At 35.3% G+C, this 13663-nt stretch overlaps 2 protein-coding genes and 1 long non-coding RNA gene across 3 annotated transcripts; 1 reads left to right on the top strand and 2 right to left on the bottom strand.

The window, feature by feature from the left end:
* The first annotated feature begins 3220 nt into the window (after positions 1–3220).
* LOC108815873 (uncharacterized) lies at positions 3221–3986 on the top strand. The gene is made up of 2 exons (XR_001943754.2): positions 3221–3427; positions 3814–3986. It is a non-coding gene; the product is annotated as an uncharacterized LOC108815873 (long non-coding RNA).
* A 5464-nt stretch (positions 3987–9450) lies between these two features.
* LOC108818447 (F-box/LRR-repeat protein At1g67190) lies at positions 9451–11178 on the bottom strand. Its single transcript, XM_018591419.2, has 2 exons — positions 11023–11178; positions 9451–10900 (listed from the first exon to the last, which is right to left on the bottom strand). The coding sequence occupies exon 2, from the start codon at positions 10875–10877 to the stop codon at positions 9618–9620; it is 1260 nt and encodes a 419-aa protein (XP_018446921.1). The 5' UTR covers positions 10878–10900; positions 11023–11178; the 3' UTR covers positions 9451–9617.
* Positions 11179–11401: 223 nt separating this feature from the next.
* On the bottom strand, positions 11402–13537 carry LOC108814932 (protein FLX-like 2). The gene is made up of 5 exons (XM_018587588.2): positions 13352–13537; positions 12615–13178; positions 12334–12464; positions 12147–12241; positions 11402–11922 (listed from the first exon to the last, which is right to left on the bottom strand). The coding sequence occupies exons 2-5, from the start codon at positions 13100–13102 to the stop codon at positions 11650–11652; spliced, it is 987 nt and encodes a 328-aa protein (XP_018443090.1). The 5' UTR covers positions 13103–13178; positions 13352–13537; the 3' UTR covers positions 11402–11649.
* Between the last annotated feature and the right edge of the window lie 126 nt (positions 13538–13663).

The following is a 13663-nucleotide window of genomic DNA, read 5'->3' as shown; positions in this document are numbered from 1 at the left end:
AGTTTACAGTTTAGTGTTTAGGATTTATCCAAGGGTTTAGGGTATATCCAATAATTTAGGGTTTAGTGTTTGGATTTTTACCCAAGGGTTTTAAGTTTTGTCCAAGGGTTAGGGTATAGTGTTTAATGTTTATGATTTACTCTTTTGTGACGATTTTAAAATTGTTTAAAAAAATTCATCTTTGGCAGCTACTAATATTTTTCATTTATTTTAAAAACTTAAACAACATTATTATTATTTTATTTTATTATATTTTATAAAACTGTACATTAATTGGCAAACTATGATTAGTTTGTAATTCACCCAAGAAAAATTCATGATAAAATATTAAACTATGAAACATTCCCCATATAAAACAAAATTGTGGTAGTTAAAAGATAATCGATGAATTAAAAGAATGTTTACATTTTTATATTTGTCAAAAAAAAAGGTTTACGATGAGGGGATACAGAGAGAGAGAGAGAGAGAGAGAGAGAGAGAGAGAGGAGAGAGAGAGAGAGAGAGAGAGAGAGAGAGAGCCATAGAGAGAGAGAGCCATAGAGAGAGAGAGAGCCATAGAGAGAGCCATAGAGAGATAAACAAAATGAGTTCGAGAGTAAGATAAACACACAAAACCCAAATTCCAAACTATATATATACTTTCTAATATTTTCGAAAAATTGCTGATCTAACCATCTCATCCCGCGTAAGGCGCGGGTTACTACCTAGTGTAATATTATTAACAGAACTTGTTGAAGAATGATTTTTTTTTTAAAATGTTACTAATAATATCAGAAAAGCTCGATCTCGATTAATTCACATTCTGTATGTTGGACTTCGTAAATGTATAGTGTTCTTATTAAGTGATGTAAGCAAATCTCGTATATATCAATTTAAAAGCATTATAAATTGTTATGCGAATTATGTCGTGTATTACCATTAGAATGATTTTTTTTTCTAGAGAAATAAGCTGGCCTATCTAAACATATGTAATATATTTTTCACTAATCTAACTATAAAATTAATTAATAATTTACAAAATATATTTCATTTAAAAAATAAAAATTACAGAATTAACTAATATGACTAAAATATATATGATAATTAGTTTTTGAATAATAATTTACAAAAAAATATTCCCATTGATAATAATTTGTGTATTTTCTATTATTTATTTCATTTCATTTATATATTAAAAATCAACATCATATTAAACATATAATAAAAAATAAACTTTTTAATATTATATTTTGAATTTTTTAAAATGAATATAAAGTGTTAAAACTGTTAAAAGTCTCACATTAAAATTTTGTGACTAATAATTAATTTTTTGTTATAACAAGATACAAATGATTTTAAAATAACATGAGAAAAAAATCATTTAATAGATATTCAGATTAAAATTATGTATATATATACAAATATTGTTTAAATTAAACTATATATCATATAAAATATACATAAATATATTTATACTGAAATTTTAGAAAATGATATAACATTTTTCATAAGCAAGATACATATTTCTACAATTTTATAAATATATATTATACACAAATATCGTTCAATACCATTATATTTTAAAAAGATACATGACATTCTGTTTTCTCGAAAAGTGTCTGCAATATCATGAATCAACACCGTTTCTAACAAATGCCGCACAAGATCACTGAGTGTACAAGAATATCAACATTCATCCTTTGAAGGTATATCCATTTACATCATTGCACATATATATCTACCTAATGAGAAGGTTTTTCTAAAGCGGTAATTTAGAAGCTCCCAACTATAAGACCTTTAATTGTGTCTTATCATGTAATCGTTTTATTTTAAATTCGAAAACCCTTTGTTCAAAAAAAAAAAGAAAAAAAAAATCAGAAGCTCACTACGTTTGATAACTACAAGAGTATTTTCAGAACAACAACGCATACATATGGCAATAACATCTTCACACAACAAACATCATGTTTATAGGACAATGATATTTACCTATACAACATAAGTATCACTATCAAGTATGTTATGTAAGCGATGGTTAGAGATTTGTGAAGCATACTTGGACATGCTAGTCTGGAAAATAGGCAAAACAAAAACGAGGCAATGTTATAAATGCATTAAAGAATCGTTCCATGGGATCCTATTACGAAGTACCATCTTATTTGACAGCTTATAGCAGCAATACAAAAGCTACGGTTACATTCCAAAACAAACATGACGCATACTACTAGTCTACCACTACAAATAAATAAAAAAGTTTCTTTTCATGATTTGAGCAAGTGATGTATGTTACATTTTCCAAATAAGTTTTTTGTGTTTAAATTAAATGATTTCAAAAATGCAAAAAATACCATCAACTATTTCTCAAAATAAAATTGAAGTCAACAGTTACATAGTTCAAATGAGTGCTGCAAAGCCTGGAATATAGAGAAACCCGCTAAGGCACACATAAGAGAAAAGACGTTTGTAGACGACATAAAAGTAGACAATCATATTAGAATAAATCCCCAACCTATATAAAAACAAAACATTATCCTGTTCAAACAGTCACAGGAATCATGGTTGCATTCATGTTAATTTTCACAATAGTTAGTTACATTAAAAATTGAATTTGTTAGATTAATTTCCATTCTTGATATTTTTATTTTAGTTTAAAACTTTGTAACACATTTTATTTTATATATGAATTTCCACGGTCACTGTCAGATTTGACCTCCAATGAGTCACAGATGGTGGAAACAAAGCACCTAAGGCCAGTCCGACTGAGCACGTCTTACCGGAAGTGAATAAATCATACTGAAAAATGAAGATCTTAATTGAATATGTTTTTAGAAAAAAACCACTTTCTTAATTTTTAATTTATATTCCTAACCAATTGCGTAGAAATTAATAAATAAAAATCTTAACATTCAAAGTCATCAAAATATGTTGATGAGAAAAATAAAGAAAGACTTACAGATAGAGAAAATATCAAGTAATCGAAAGTAAAGATGGAAAAAAATATGTCTATGGAGAAACAAAACAAATTCCTAAAATCATCGTGATGAAACGCCTAGACACTTTTCTATTTTTCAGCTTTCTTTCTTTGGCATTTACCTTTAATATTCAGGTTATTACGAAACGTAAGTTGATAAGAGTCATAAGACGATCACGATGCATAATGTACGGAATAAAATAAAACATAATTTACAAAGAATCATGATTTGGCGATTCTTTAGTATTTTAACCTCTGACTAATCAAACCCATACAGTAACCATAAATATATATTCCTGTTTCTTATAAAGAATATATTAGTTAAAGATTAAAAAATAAGGTCACGAGACTCACATAGTCACAAGTTCACAATCTTTGACATCAGCCTCCCACCACATGTACCCCATATTTATATTTACATGTATATTCTCCTCCATTTTCATCATCTCTAATATCTCCAAGTCACACCTCCAAGAGGTTCGATATCTCTCAACTCTCTCTTCTCTTATTATTACTTCTCTTTTGACTCTTGTTCCTCCAAATCCTTCTCTTTTACATGTATATTATCCTCTATCCTCCTCGTCTTTTTCTCGTTCAAAGGAGTGTAAAACCTTTGAATTGATGAAGTATGGTTTGTCCCAAAAAAAAGAAGGATCAATATAGTCTCTTAACTAGTTCATTTTTTTTTCATCGTATTGATAAATCACAAAATGAAATAGTCACTAGTTTGTTTTAATATTCATCTCTATCAAGTGTAGATACGGTATCTTGAATTACCTTATTGAGTTAAAGTTTCGTCTCCAAGTGTGTATATATAATCAATACATAGATGGTACATAATCTTCAATTTAATTTTTCTACAGAAGTCAGATTCTGGTGAGGATGAGATTTGGGAAGATTGTGGAAGGCTTGAAGTCCAAGATAAAGGCAAGTCTAAGGATGCGGAAGAGATCCTCATTGTCATCATCGTCATCGTCGTCATCATCATCATCATCATCATCATCATCATCGTATGAGAAGATAGAGAAGACTGACAGTATGAGATTTGAGTTAAGAAGCAGAAAAGCACACAAAATTATCCAACAAACTCTTCGGATTGCCGACTCTCCAACCTCAAGAACGTATGCTTTATGATTTCATCGTTTTACCATCCAAAACATATTCATACATACATATGTACTTGCGTGTACGCATCTTTTTATACATATCCATCTAAACTATTGTACGTGTGTATGTATGTGTGAAAGGTTATATGGATGATGTCATGGGTGATGGATCTCATATTTGGTGAATTCAACAGTAATGGTCATTAGTATTTCTACTCACTAGTCTTTGCTTTGAAAAAGTTTTTTTAGGAATGCTTAAGAAAAACTAAAGTACTATTGAGGTTTACTAATCTGTTTAGAAAATACGAAATTACAGATTTTGATTTTGGGGTTGAGTTTCAGTTTTCAAAAATACAGAATACTTTTAATTCTAAACCATTTTATAGATAAATAAAATAAATAAATAAATAAATAAAATAAATAAATAAATAAATAAGATATTTATTTGGTGAAACTATTTTTTTGTCAGCCAAATTGCGAATCCTCATTTTATGTGGTAGATAAAAATGAAATTTCGAATCAGACTTTTTGGATAAAACAACTAAAGTGGGCATCATTAACCTTATGAAAATTGTAAAAATTAAATTACAAACATAAAAGAAAACGAAAAAATAAAATCAAGCCTCAATTTCAATCTCATAACTCCTTTGCTATGTTTTTGTCTCTCTTGTTCTTCAATATAACTTTCTACTCATATGTCCTATTGTTGCATCTGTGTGTTTTAAATCCCTGTACACTAATAAAATGTCCAGCACTTGTGGGTCAGACGAAGGAAATCAAGTTTTTTGAGACTGTATAAATATGAGTTTAATGATTTGTAAGTTATGATCACATCAATAATAGAAAACTCTAAACGGGTATTTGTCTCAATATGTTTTGTTCTCATTCTTTTTCTAATCTAAGTCGTGGCTGTTCACAGCATGCATTTATATATTTCTGTGAAAAGAATGATATGGGTTCGAATATTCTACTGAATTGCTTATACAAGGAACATAGAGAGACTTACGGAAACATGCACTTTATGGTTTTGTTTGTCATGGAGAGACACATTATGAATTTGAGACACTTTATTCCAACAGCTGTCCTTTTCTTGACCATTCTTGCCCCTGAGTAGTGTAAGTGTATTGTTCTCTCATTGTTCTTTCTCTCGTTGCCTTAGTAAATAATGGTTACGTTTTTTCTCGGTTTGTAACTAGGTGCAATTAATGTTACAGTAAATAAGTATACTTTGGTTGTTTTATTGGGTACATAGACAAGCTGAGCTGTGGTTGGACATAAACGCTATGAACAACAATTATATTGATAGCCCATTTGTGGCGCCGTATATGTGGACAAAGAAATTGGTGGAGAAGAGAAGAGAAACAGAGCCACTTCCACCACTCTGAAGTAATTATCTCCAGTAGATCAGAAACAAAACAGAGCAAATAATTGTTATTGTCAGATAGGATCTCTCGATAATTTGGGTCCGTCACAAAGAATGTTCAACGATGATTTAACAAAACCCAAGTCTTTTCAATATCTGTGCTCCAAAAAAATCTTACGAAACAAAGTATTTGATACAGAGGCATGGGGTTTTGAAAAGTTTGAATCTTTTACTCATAGAGTATAACGGCGTATCTAACGATAGAGATCAATGGAATATCGATGAGAGAGTGACGGAAGTCGTAGTTGGTGAGATGAGAAGAGTGTAGGTGCTTTTGAAATAAAAAAATAAACCTTGAATGTTGAGATTGTCTGTAAAACCCACCACCACCACCATCTCCTCCTCACGTCTTCTATCTCTGTATCTACATCCACCACCACAACATCCACCAACACGGTATCCACCACCACTTCCTCCTCCTTACGTCTTCTAAGTCTGTATCTCCATCCACCACCACAACATCCACCATCACGACATCTACGACCACTTTCTCTTCCTCACGGCTTCCATCTCCATGTTTACATCCACCGCCACAACATCCACAATCAAGGCATCTACCACCACCTCCTCTTTCTCACAAATTCCATCTATGTATCCACATTCACTACCATAGCATCCACTATCACGGCATCCACCACCACCTCTTCTTCCTCACGTCTTCTACATTTGTATCCACATCTACCAACATAGCATCCACCATCACGGCATCCACCACCACGTCATCCATGTCGGAGATTGTCTGTAAACCACACTGCCGAACGATTCTATTCTAGAAACTGGAAATTGTCTTGTGAGATTCTAGAAACTGGTGGTCTCAATTATTGAAAGCTTGTAAGAGGTGAGAGGTTTTGCCCAGATTCTATTCTGGATCGAGAAAAGAGATTAGAGCTCGTTAAGACTCGTTTGTGAGAAAGGAGAGTTTGTGAGAGGGGAGATTTTGTCGATTTAGGAATTTAGATATTTTGGGGGGAAAAGAAAGTTGCGTATCAAAAATTATTAATGGACTTTTGGTTTTTTTTTTTTTTTTAAATAGAAATTATCTGGTTACAAGACATAACAGAACACACACATACTTAGTTTAAGGATAGATTGGTCAATTCAGTAGATGAAAGTGTTCTCAAAGTCCAATATGCCTTTTTAAGTAATTGGAAACACAGAATGTGTCTCTGAGAGTAATATTCTCAGGAACATAACCAACCAAGATATGCAAGGTTGTGTTTTGTCCATGTGAGAGACAAAAAGCAGATTATTTAGAACCTTCTCTAAGCCGTCCAATTCCCTCTTGAAACTAGATAAATTCCCTTATAGATTTCTTGCAGCATCTTAAGAAATCTTTAAAACCCCTTAAAACGTGAAAATATTTAAAATTTTGCTCACTCTAATAATGATTAAAATTACATATCATAATTTCTTTTCAAAACCGTCCAGAACCCATAGAAAAGATGGTCTGGAACCACTTCTGAGAACAGTGCTTAACCAATGGAGAAAGGACACTTAGAAAAGAAAAAGTTTCATAACCGCAAATATTAATTCACATTATGTCTTTTAATTCTTTGATTCATTGTCATTCACTAAAGAATGATTGGTAAGTCCTCAAGGATGTAGACCATACCATCTTCTTATTTGTTGTTCAACAAACAGTTTCCAATTTTTTTTTTTTTTTTTTTTGAAACTTAACAGTTTCCAAATTCTTGTCACAATTCTTCCCGTTATTTTGTATGGTAGAATATCACAATCTAGAAAATAGTATATCGTGATTTTGTTTTATATTGTCAGTACTCTGGTGTATCCCCACCTAACAAAATTAATTTCAATATAGTATTTTAAATTATTATTGACATACAAAACGCAAGTATTTATAAGTATATTCCTTTTTTTTCCTAACTAGGCTTACATAAATATAGTCTTGAGGGTCGGTAATCTATAGTTTTCTCGATCTGAGATCGATTTTAATACTACACTAATGCTTGTGACCATTGATCAACCATACTCTACGAATAGAATTAGAGATGTAGATAGAATATAAAGTTCATACAATGAATTATCATCTGCTTAATTAAAGTGAAGATATTTTACATCATATATAAGTTTATATATTTTTGATTGAACGTATGATTAGTGCGTTAGGTTGAAGAGAAATAAAGTTTACAATCAAGAAGTTTCTTTTCGTTTGTTAAAAGGTTAATACATTCTTAAACAATTTGACATAAGTGGACCAGTGGTGTCGTTGTTTAATTGACTCTTCATAACCTAAGAAAGAGGTTGAAACATAATAGAGGTTTCTTAAGTAGGTGAAGAGGCATGCATGTCCATGCCTCTATATTACTACAAACCAATCTGTACAAACCAAATCATCTTCTCTTTCCTTTTCTTTGTAAAATACTAAATGTGGATAGAGGGAACATCGATACAATTACAATACTATAGTTCTATTTTACATATATCTCCATGAGTGGGATTCAGTTAGAACGAATTTAAATATTTGGTATATATCCATAATACGCAGATCAATTAAAAAATTAGGATATACTGGAACTTTATATCTGGACTTGAAGAAAAAAGAACTATTAATCCGTCCAAAGTGAGTCCGAGTAATCTTGAATGTATTAATGTTGTTAGATATTACTTATAACAAAATGATTCTTATTATAAGATATCTTAGAGCTCTACTTTTATAAAACCTCAACATGGTTTAACTAATTTTATTTTCCATTTTTTATTCTTATATTGAATTTAGTTACATATGATCTAGATAACCAAAAAAATACTATCATCTTTTGTACAGTTAACTGAGATTCACGAATCTATGTCCGAATAGTTGTAATTCAATTATGGCATAAAGGGTTAAAAACTATATATTTAAATTGCCCATCTCTAGTTTCAATAGTAGTTTGTATTATATATTCTAAAGAGAAATGTATTAAATAGTATTTATATGAAGGATGGCGAGTCGTGAACAAAAGAAAAAAAATATGAAGGATGGCGAGTATCCATAGAACTCTTGGAGTTAAAGAAGACATGGAGCTTGGGGCCAGACAGTATAAAAGGACAATAAATAGGGAATAATATTAAACAACAGTAAGATCCAATAGTGTGAGGACAATAAGTTTTTATCAGTGACAAAACAGATACAATGTGAGGACAAAATCTTACCATTAAGCCATGTATACCTTAGATGCATCTAACAAAACCCAAAACAATCTCTACAATTGAGGAAGAAGACAACAGATATATATATATAAGAATTAACAAGAAATAGGAAACTGCTAGACAGATGAAAATGAATCTTCAGTGATATCATATAAGCTAGATATTGATCACATGATATGTTTTTAAATACAGTCCACAAGTTGTGTGAGAGAGAGCGGTTGTTATGTCAATTGAATCGGTCCTCTCCAATACAAGCTTTTTCGAGTAAAATATTATTTTCGTTTGTTCCCATCTAAACTATTCAACCTTACGTTTAATGTATTTGGATTAGTCTGATCGAATCGAGGATTGACGGAAGGATTTTTCTCCCTGATTCATAAACTCTTCAAACTTGAGGTCTCTATATATTAAGTGTCGGTCGAGAAAAAACAATCAAGGATGGTCCATCCTTCGGTTATACTTTCACACACACAATAGTTCGTTTTTCTGAGATCAGAGTTGAAGTGAAGTTCAGAAATGGTCTTAGTCATTTATTTGCGTTTACGTTAATATTTCTATAGCAAAAGTCATATTTTATAATATAATGTTTTGTGAAATTTCCTTGAAGTTAATAGCAAAAGTTATATAGTGACAAAAACTTAAAAAGATAATTTGAGAAAATTGGCCTATTAGTTTTACACAAAAAAATACTGTTAACATGAAAATGTTTTCTAACTTTTTTTATGCAAATGTTTTCCATTTCTAAAAAAAATGTTTTCTATTTCAAAGATATAAGTTCTGTCTAAGAATCGGTTCGGTTAAGGTTGCCAACAAATTTCCGATTCTTGTAAAACAGAATGCATTTATCAGTCCGGTTGAATTCCGGTCTGCCAAGCAAACATTGCGAAACATTAAGGAACTGAGAACTGACTTAAAAGGAAATTTCGAAACTCAAATCTTTACATAACTTCAACTTGTTGTATTCAACAGCGTCGAGAACAAGAACCAGTTACTCATACTCGAATTGTACCTCGACGTGAATGTATTTCCTCATGAGTTGAACAATAGACCACGTGAACGTCGCCAGAATTTGACAATCGCCCTGCGTTTTCGTCTCCGAGACAACCCCATAAATAATCAGCTTCCTCAGATTCGGACACCTCCTCAGCAACTCCTCGACCCAGATCGAGAAAACATCGTTGATCACAGTCCACCCGAGCTCCAACATAGTCACATTCTCCAACAGAGTGTTCCCTTGCAAACTATAATGAGCAGCTCCATCTTTCAAGTCGTAGCTCAACGAAAGATGCGTCAGCTGCGCGAAGCCAGCGGCAATGGACTCAAGATCGATGATCTCATCATCATCGTCAAACACCACATCCCAAAGACGAAGCTTCCTCAAGTTCTGCGACCTCGAGATCATCTGATAGAACTTCGGCCACACCATCGTGAAATGGTTCACATCAACAACCTCAAGGCTATCGCTTGTCTCCACGATATCGAGATGGATCACACTCACATCGTCAAGCTTGAAATGCTTCAACGTCCCGTTCCCGATAAGCTCAAAGACCTCAAGAACACAGTCTTTCATATGCAAGAACTCGATACAATCCGCCTCCAAGATAAACTTATCCAAACTAATCCCATCGAAGTAAACACTCTTCAGCGTGGGACTGCTCAGCTCGATCGTCACTTGAGCATCAGACATCGCGATCTCGAGACTAACAAGCTCCAGAGACTCGATGACGGGACACGCTCCAAGCATAAGATTCAAATCTAGCGCCGAGATACTAACATAACTCAACGAGAGGGATTTCAAACAAGGGAACCTCTGGAAACTCGGTTCGACGCCGGTTATCGAGTTATGAGCCAGCACAAGGGCTTCCAGCTTCTGCCTCCCGCAGATGTCGAGGACGTTGACGTTGGGAGTCGTGCGGACGTTGTAGGAGAGGCGGCGCAGGGTGTCTCTGGTGTACATGAGCCACGCGATGACGGTGGCGGCGGAGAATTTGTTGGCGTCGTCCATGGTGACGGAGAGGCCCTGGAGTCCGGTGGTCTGGAAGATGGTTTGGGTGATGAGGATCTCGAGGCGGTTGGTGGAGATGTCGCGGTAGAAGGGGGAGTCGGCGGTGTTGAAGGAGAGCGCGAGGAGGTGTTTGCGGTAGGCTTCGCGCCATTTTCGGCAGGTCGCGGAGGCGATGACGACGTCGCGGGCGCCGCGGAGGCGGGAGAGGATGTTTCCGATGACTTCGACGGGGAGATGGTCCATGATGATGGATCTAGAAGTTAAACCTGGTGGATACAGGAAACGAAGAGATCGATGGATCTAATTACATCTCGAACCAGCAATTATCTACCGATCCAGATGATAAGAGATTTACTAGAATTGGAAAGGAAACCGATCGATGAAATACCGATTTGAGTTCGACGGGGTGGATCTGCGATGAGGAAAGAAGGAGGAGGAGGCGATCTGGCGAGAGAGGAGACGACGGCGACGACTAATTTTTTTATAAAAAAATTTACTCAAAATAAAGGAAAAATGAATAACACTCTTTTGTTTTCTTTATTGATCAATAATATGATTTGGGTGGCGGGACGTGGAAATCAACGGCATCCCACTAACCATTTTTTAATTATTATCGAGTAGATTTGTTTTTTTCTTCTTCTGCTATTTAATGTTTAAATTGAAAATTAGTTGAAGTTTTTTTTTGATTAGAAAGTTCGGTTCGGAAATTGGAAAACTTAAACTGGATTTGAGAAGGAAATGCTACACTATACATTGAGCTATTGAGGTAAATATAACTTTCAATTCATTTATAATCACGTTTTTAAGTATAAAAATTCACTTCCAATTCATTTATAATCCGTTTTTTTAAGTATAAAAATCAAAGTCAAGAAGCTCTTTCAAAATCAGACAACAATAGCGCTCAAACTTCACTGTACCAGTATCTCTTGACCATGTAGGTAATCAGCAACTATTCCTCAGTTCAACAAGGAATGAGGATGGTTTGTTTATCACTATGTACTCTGTTTCGGTAGCCTCATCTGCGATTCAGGTTTCCCCGTGGACCGGTTGTTGCAGCCGAGCCATAAGGCGTATTGCTGGATGATCCAGGCGAGAACGGACCTCCATGCGGTCCTGCGGGTAACCTAGTTGGGTCGTATGAACCAGGAGGAGGGCCTCTTGGGTAGTAGTAACCTGGTCTTGGAGGGAAGTAACCTGGCTGAGGTCCTCCTGGATATGGGTATTGAGCTGTGGGAACGGCTGGATTTAGTGCAGTTGCGGCTCCAGCTGCTGGTTGAGGAACATAACCCTGCAAAAGTAGCAAAACACATTAAAGCTCCTCAAGCACATTTAAATCTTTACCCAAGCAGATCAAAGTGCTTGCAAAAATCTAGAAGTGTATACGTTCTGCTTTTCATGACGGTGAATAGATGAAGAAAACTATAGCGGGGGCGTTTGTGATCTTATATGGTTCATACTAGACTAGTACAAGACAGAGTTAAGAAAAGTGCTTGCAAAGAGAAACTCACGAACCTGGTGACCATAAGCCTCATCATAGTAACCAGTTCCATTCTGATGGCCAGAAGCGTCACTTTCAGCATTGATGTTATTATTACCATAAGCGCCACCTTCATTTGATTGACAGGTACAGCTTTTAAAACTAAACTAAACAAAAAAAAAATTCGTGAAAGAATGAAACTATATAGAAGAGTTTTAATACCAGCTCTTCCGTTCATTAACTGTGCTTGAAGTTTCTGTACTTCCATAGCCATAGTCATGTAGTTCTTCTCCATAGCCTGAAGTGACTCAATATGGTCGTTGTAGAACTTCTTCTCATAATCATAAGTCGCCCTGCAGATTCACATAACCAAAAACTCACCCTTCACACTCATAAGAGTGACAAACTTAATATCTAATAAAAGAGTGCAGCGAGCTTGTAATAAAAGAGTGCAGCAAGCTTGTAATAAAAGACTGCCCCCGCGAGCTTGTAATAACACAAACCTGCACTGCTGATACTCCTGTCTCAACCCATCAAGTTCAGACATGAGAGCCGGAACTTGCTGCACATCAGCACGAGCCTTCTGAAGCTCCTGAGTCAACTGATGCACTTTGGACATAAGCTCCTCCCTCGCCACGACCAACCCACGCGCCTCTCCACGCGCCTCCTGCATCTCCATCTTCACGGCCTCGGACTTCCGGAGCTCGGACTCCATCTTCGCGACTTTATCCGCGAGACCGCTCATCCGCTGCTCTCCCTCGGACTTGATCGATCCGATCTGGGAGTGCAGCGTCTGCAGCTCGTGGTGCGCCGCCGCTAGCTCCTGCCGCAGGTTACCGTGCGTGGCGGCGAGCCTCTGATTCTCTATCGCCAGCCGCTGCATCTCGCCGTGCTGCGTGGCGAGCTTCTGCTCCATGAGTTGAGGTGGAGGGAGGAGAGCGTTGAAGGGAGGAAAGGCGGGCTGAGCAGAAGAAGGCTGCGGCGGCGGCATGACGGGGACTGGAAGAGGGTGTCTTAGGTGATGAGGTGGAGGATGTCTTCCTTGGCTTTCCAACCAAATTTTTAAACTGAGGAAGATGACACAGATTCACACAATCAAAGTCAAAACCATCAGATTGTATTGATTGGGCAATCAATTGATTTACAAATTCACAGAGCAGGCGAAATTATGGTTCAACGCCGATTAAATCTAGGGCTCGAAAAGTCCACGATAGAAGAGGAACATCCACGACTTGTGTACCTTAGAAGCAGTGACGGTCTTAGATAGAGGATGAATCGAAGAAGAAGCTAGCTGGGATTTTGATTTTTTGGTCGAACGGCGAATTGTTGCAGCTTTTCCAGTTTCAGTTAGCTTCTGCGTTCAGTTTTCTGTTCGATTCTAGACTTCTAGTTCGGTCTTTTTGGTTCCCCCTTTTTTATATAGAAACTGTTTGTTTGGTTGTTTATGAAATTTTGGTTTGGTTATTTCTATTTTTAGTTGAATATTCAAATAATAATGTTAGAAACTAGTTAATATTTAATTCCAATTCAGATAATTGGAATAATTTGGATA

The sequence above is a fragment of the Raphanus sativus genome, chromosome 7, assembly GCF_000801105.2.
Source record: "Raphanus sativus cultivar WK10039 chromosome 7, ASM80110v3, whole genome shotgun sequence".
Taxonomy (NCBI): Eukaryota; Viridiplantae; Streptophyta; class Magnoliopsida; order Brassicales; family Brassicaceae; genus Raphanus; species Raphanus sativus.
Note: the sequence above shows the minus strand (reverse complement) of the source record. Positions and strands in the feature narration are given on the sequence as shown.

Excerpts from the sequence above, each read along its gene's own strand:
- LOC108814932 (XM_018587588.2), bottom strand. The coding sequence starts at position 13,102 with ATGCCGCCGCCGCAGCCTTCTTCTGCTCAGCCCGCCTTTCCTCCCTTC. Across the intron at positions 12,465-12,614 it reads CAGGAGTATCAGCAGTGCAG|GGCGACTTATGATTATGAGA; the intron begins GTTTGTGTTATT and ends GTGAATCTGCAG. Across the intron at positions 11,923-12,146 it reads ATGAGGCTTATGGTCACCAG|GGTTATGTTCCTCAACCAGC; the intron begins GTTCGTGAGTTT and ends CTACTTTTGCAG.
- LOC108818447 (XM_018591419.2), bottom strand. The coding sequence starts at position 10,877 with ATGGACCATCTCCCCGTCGAAGTCATCGGAAACATCCTCTCCCGCCTC.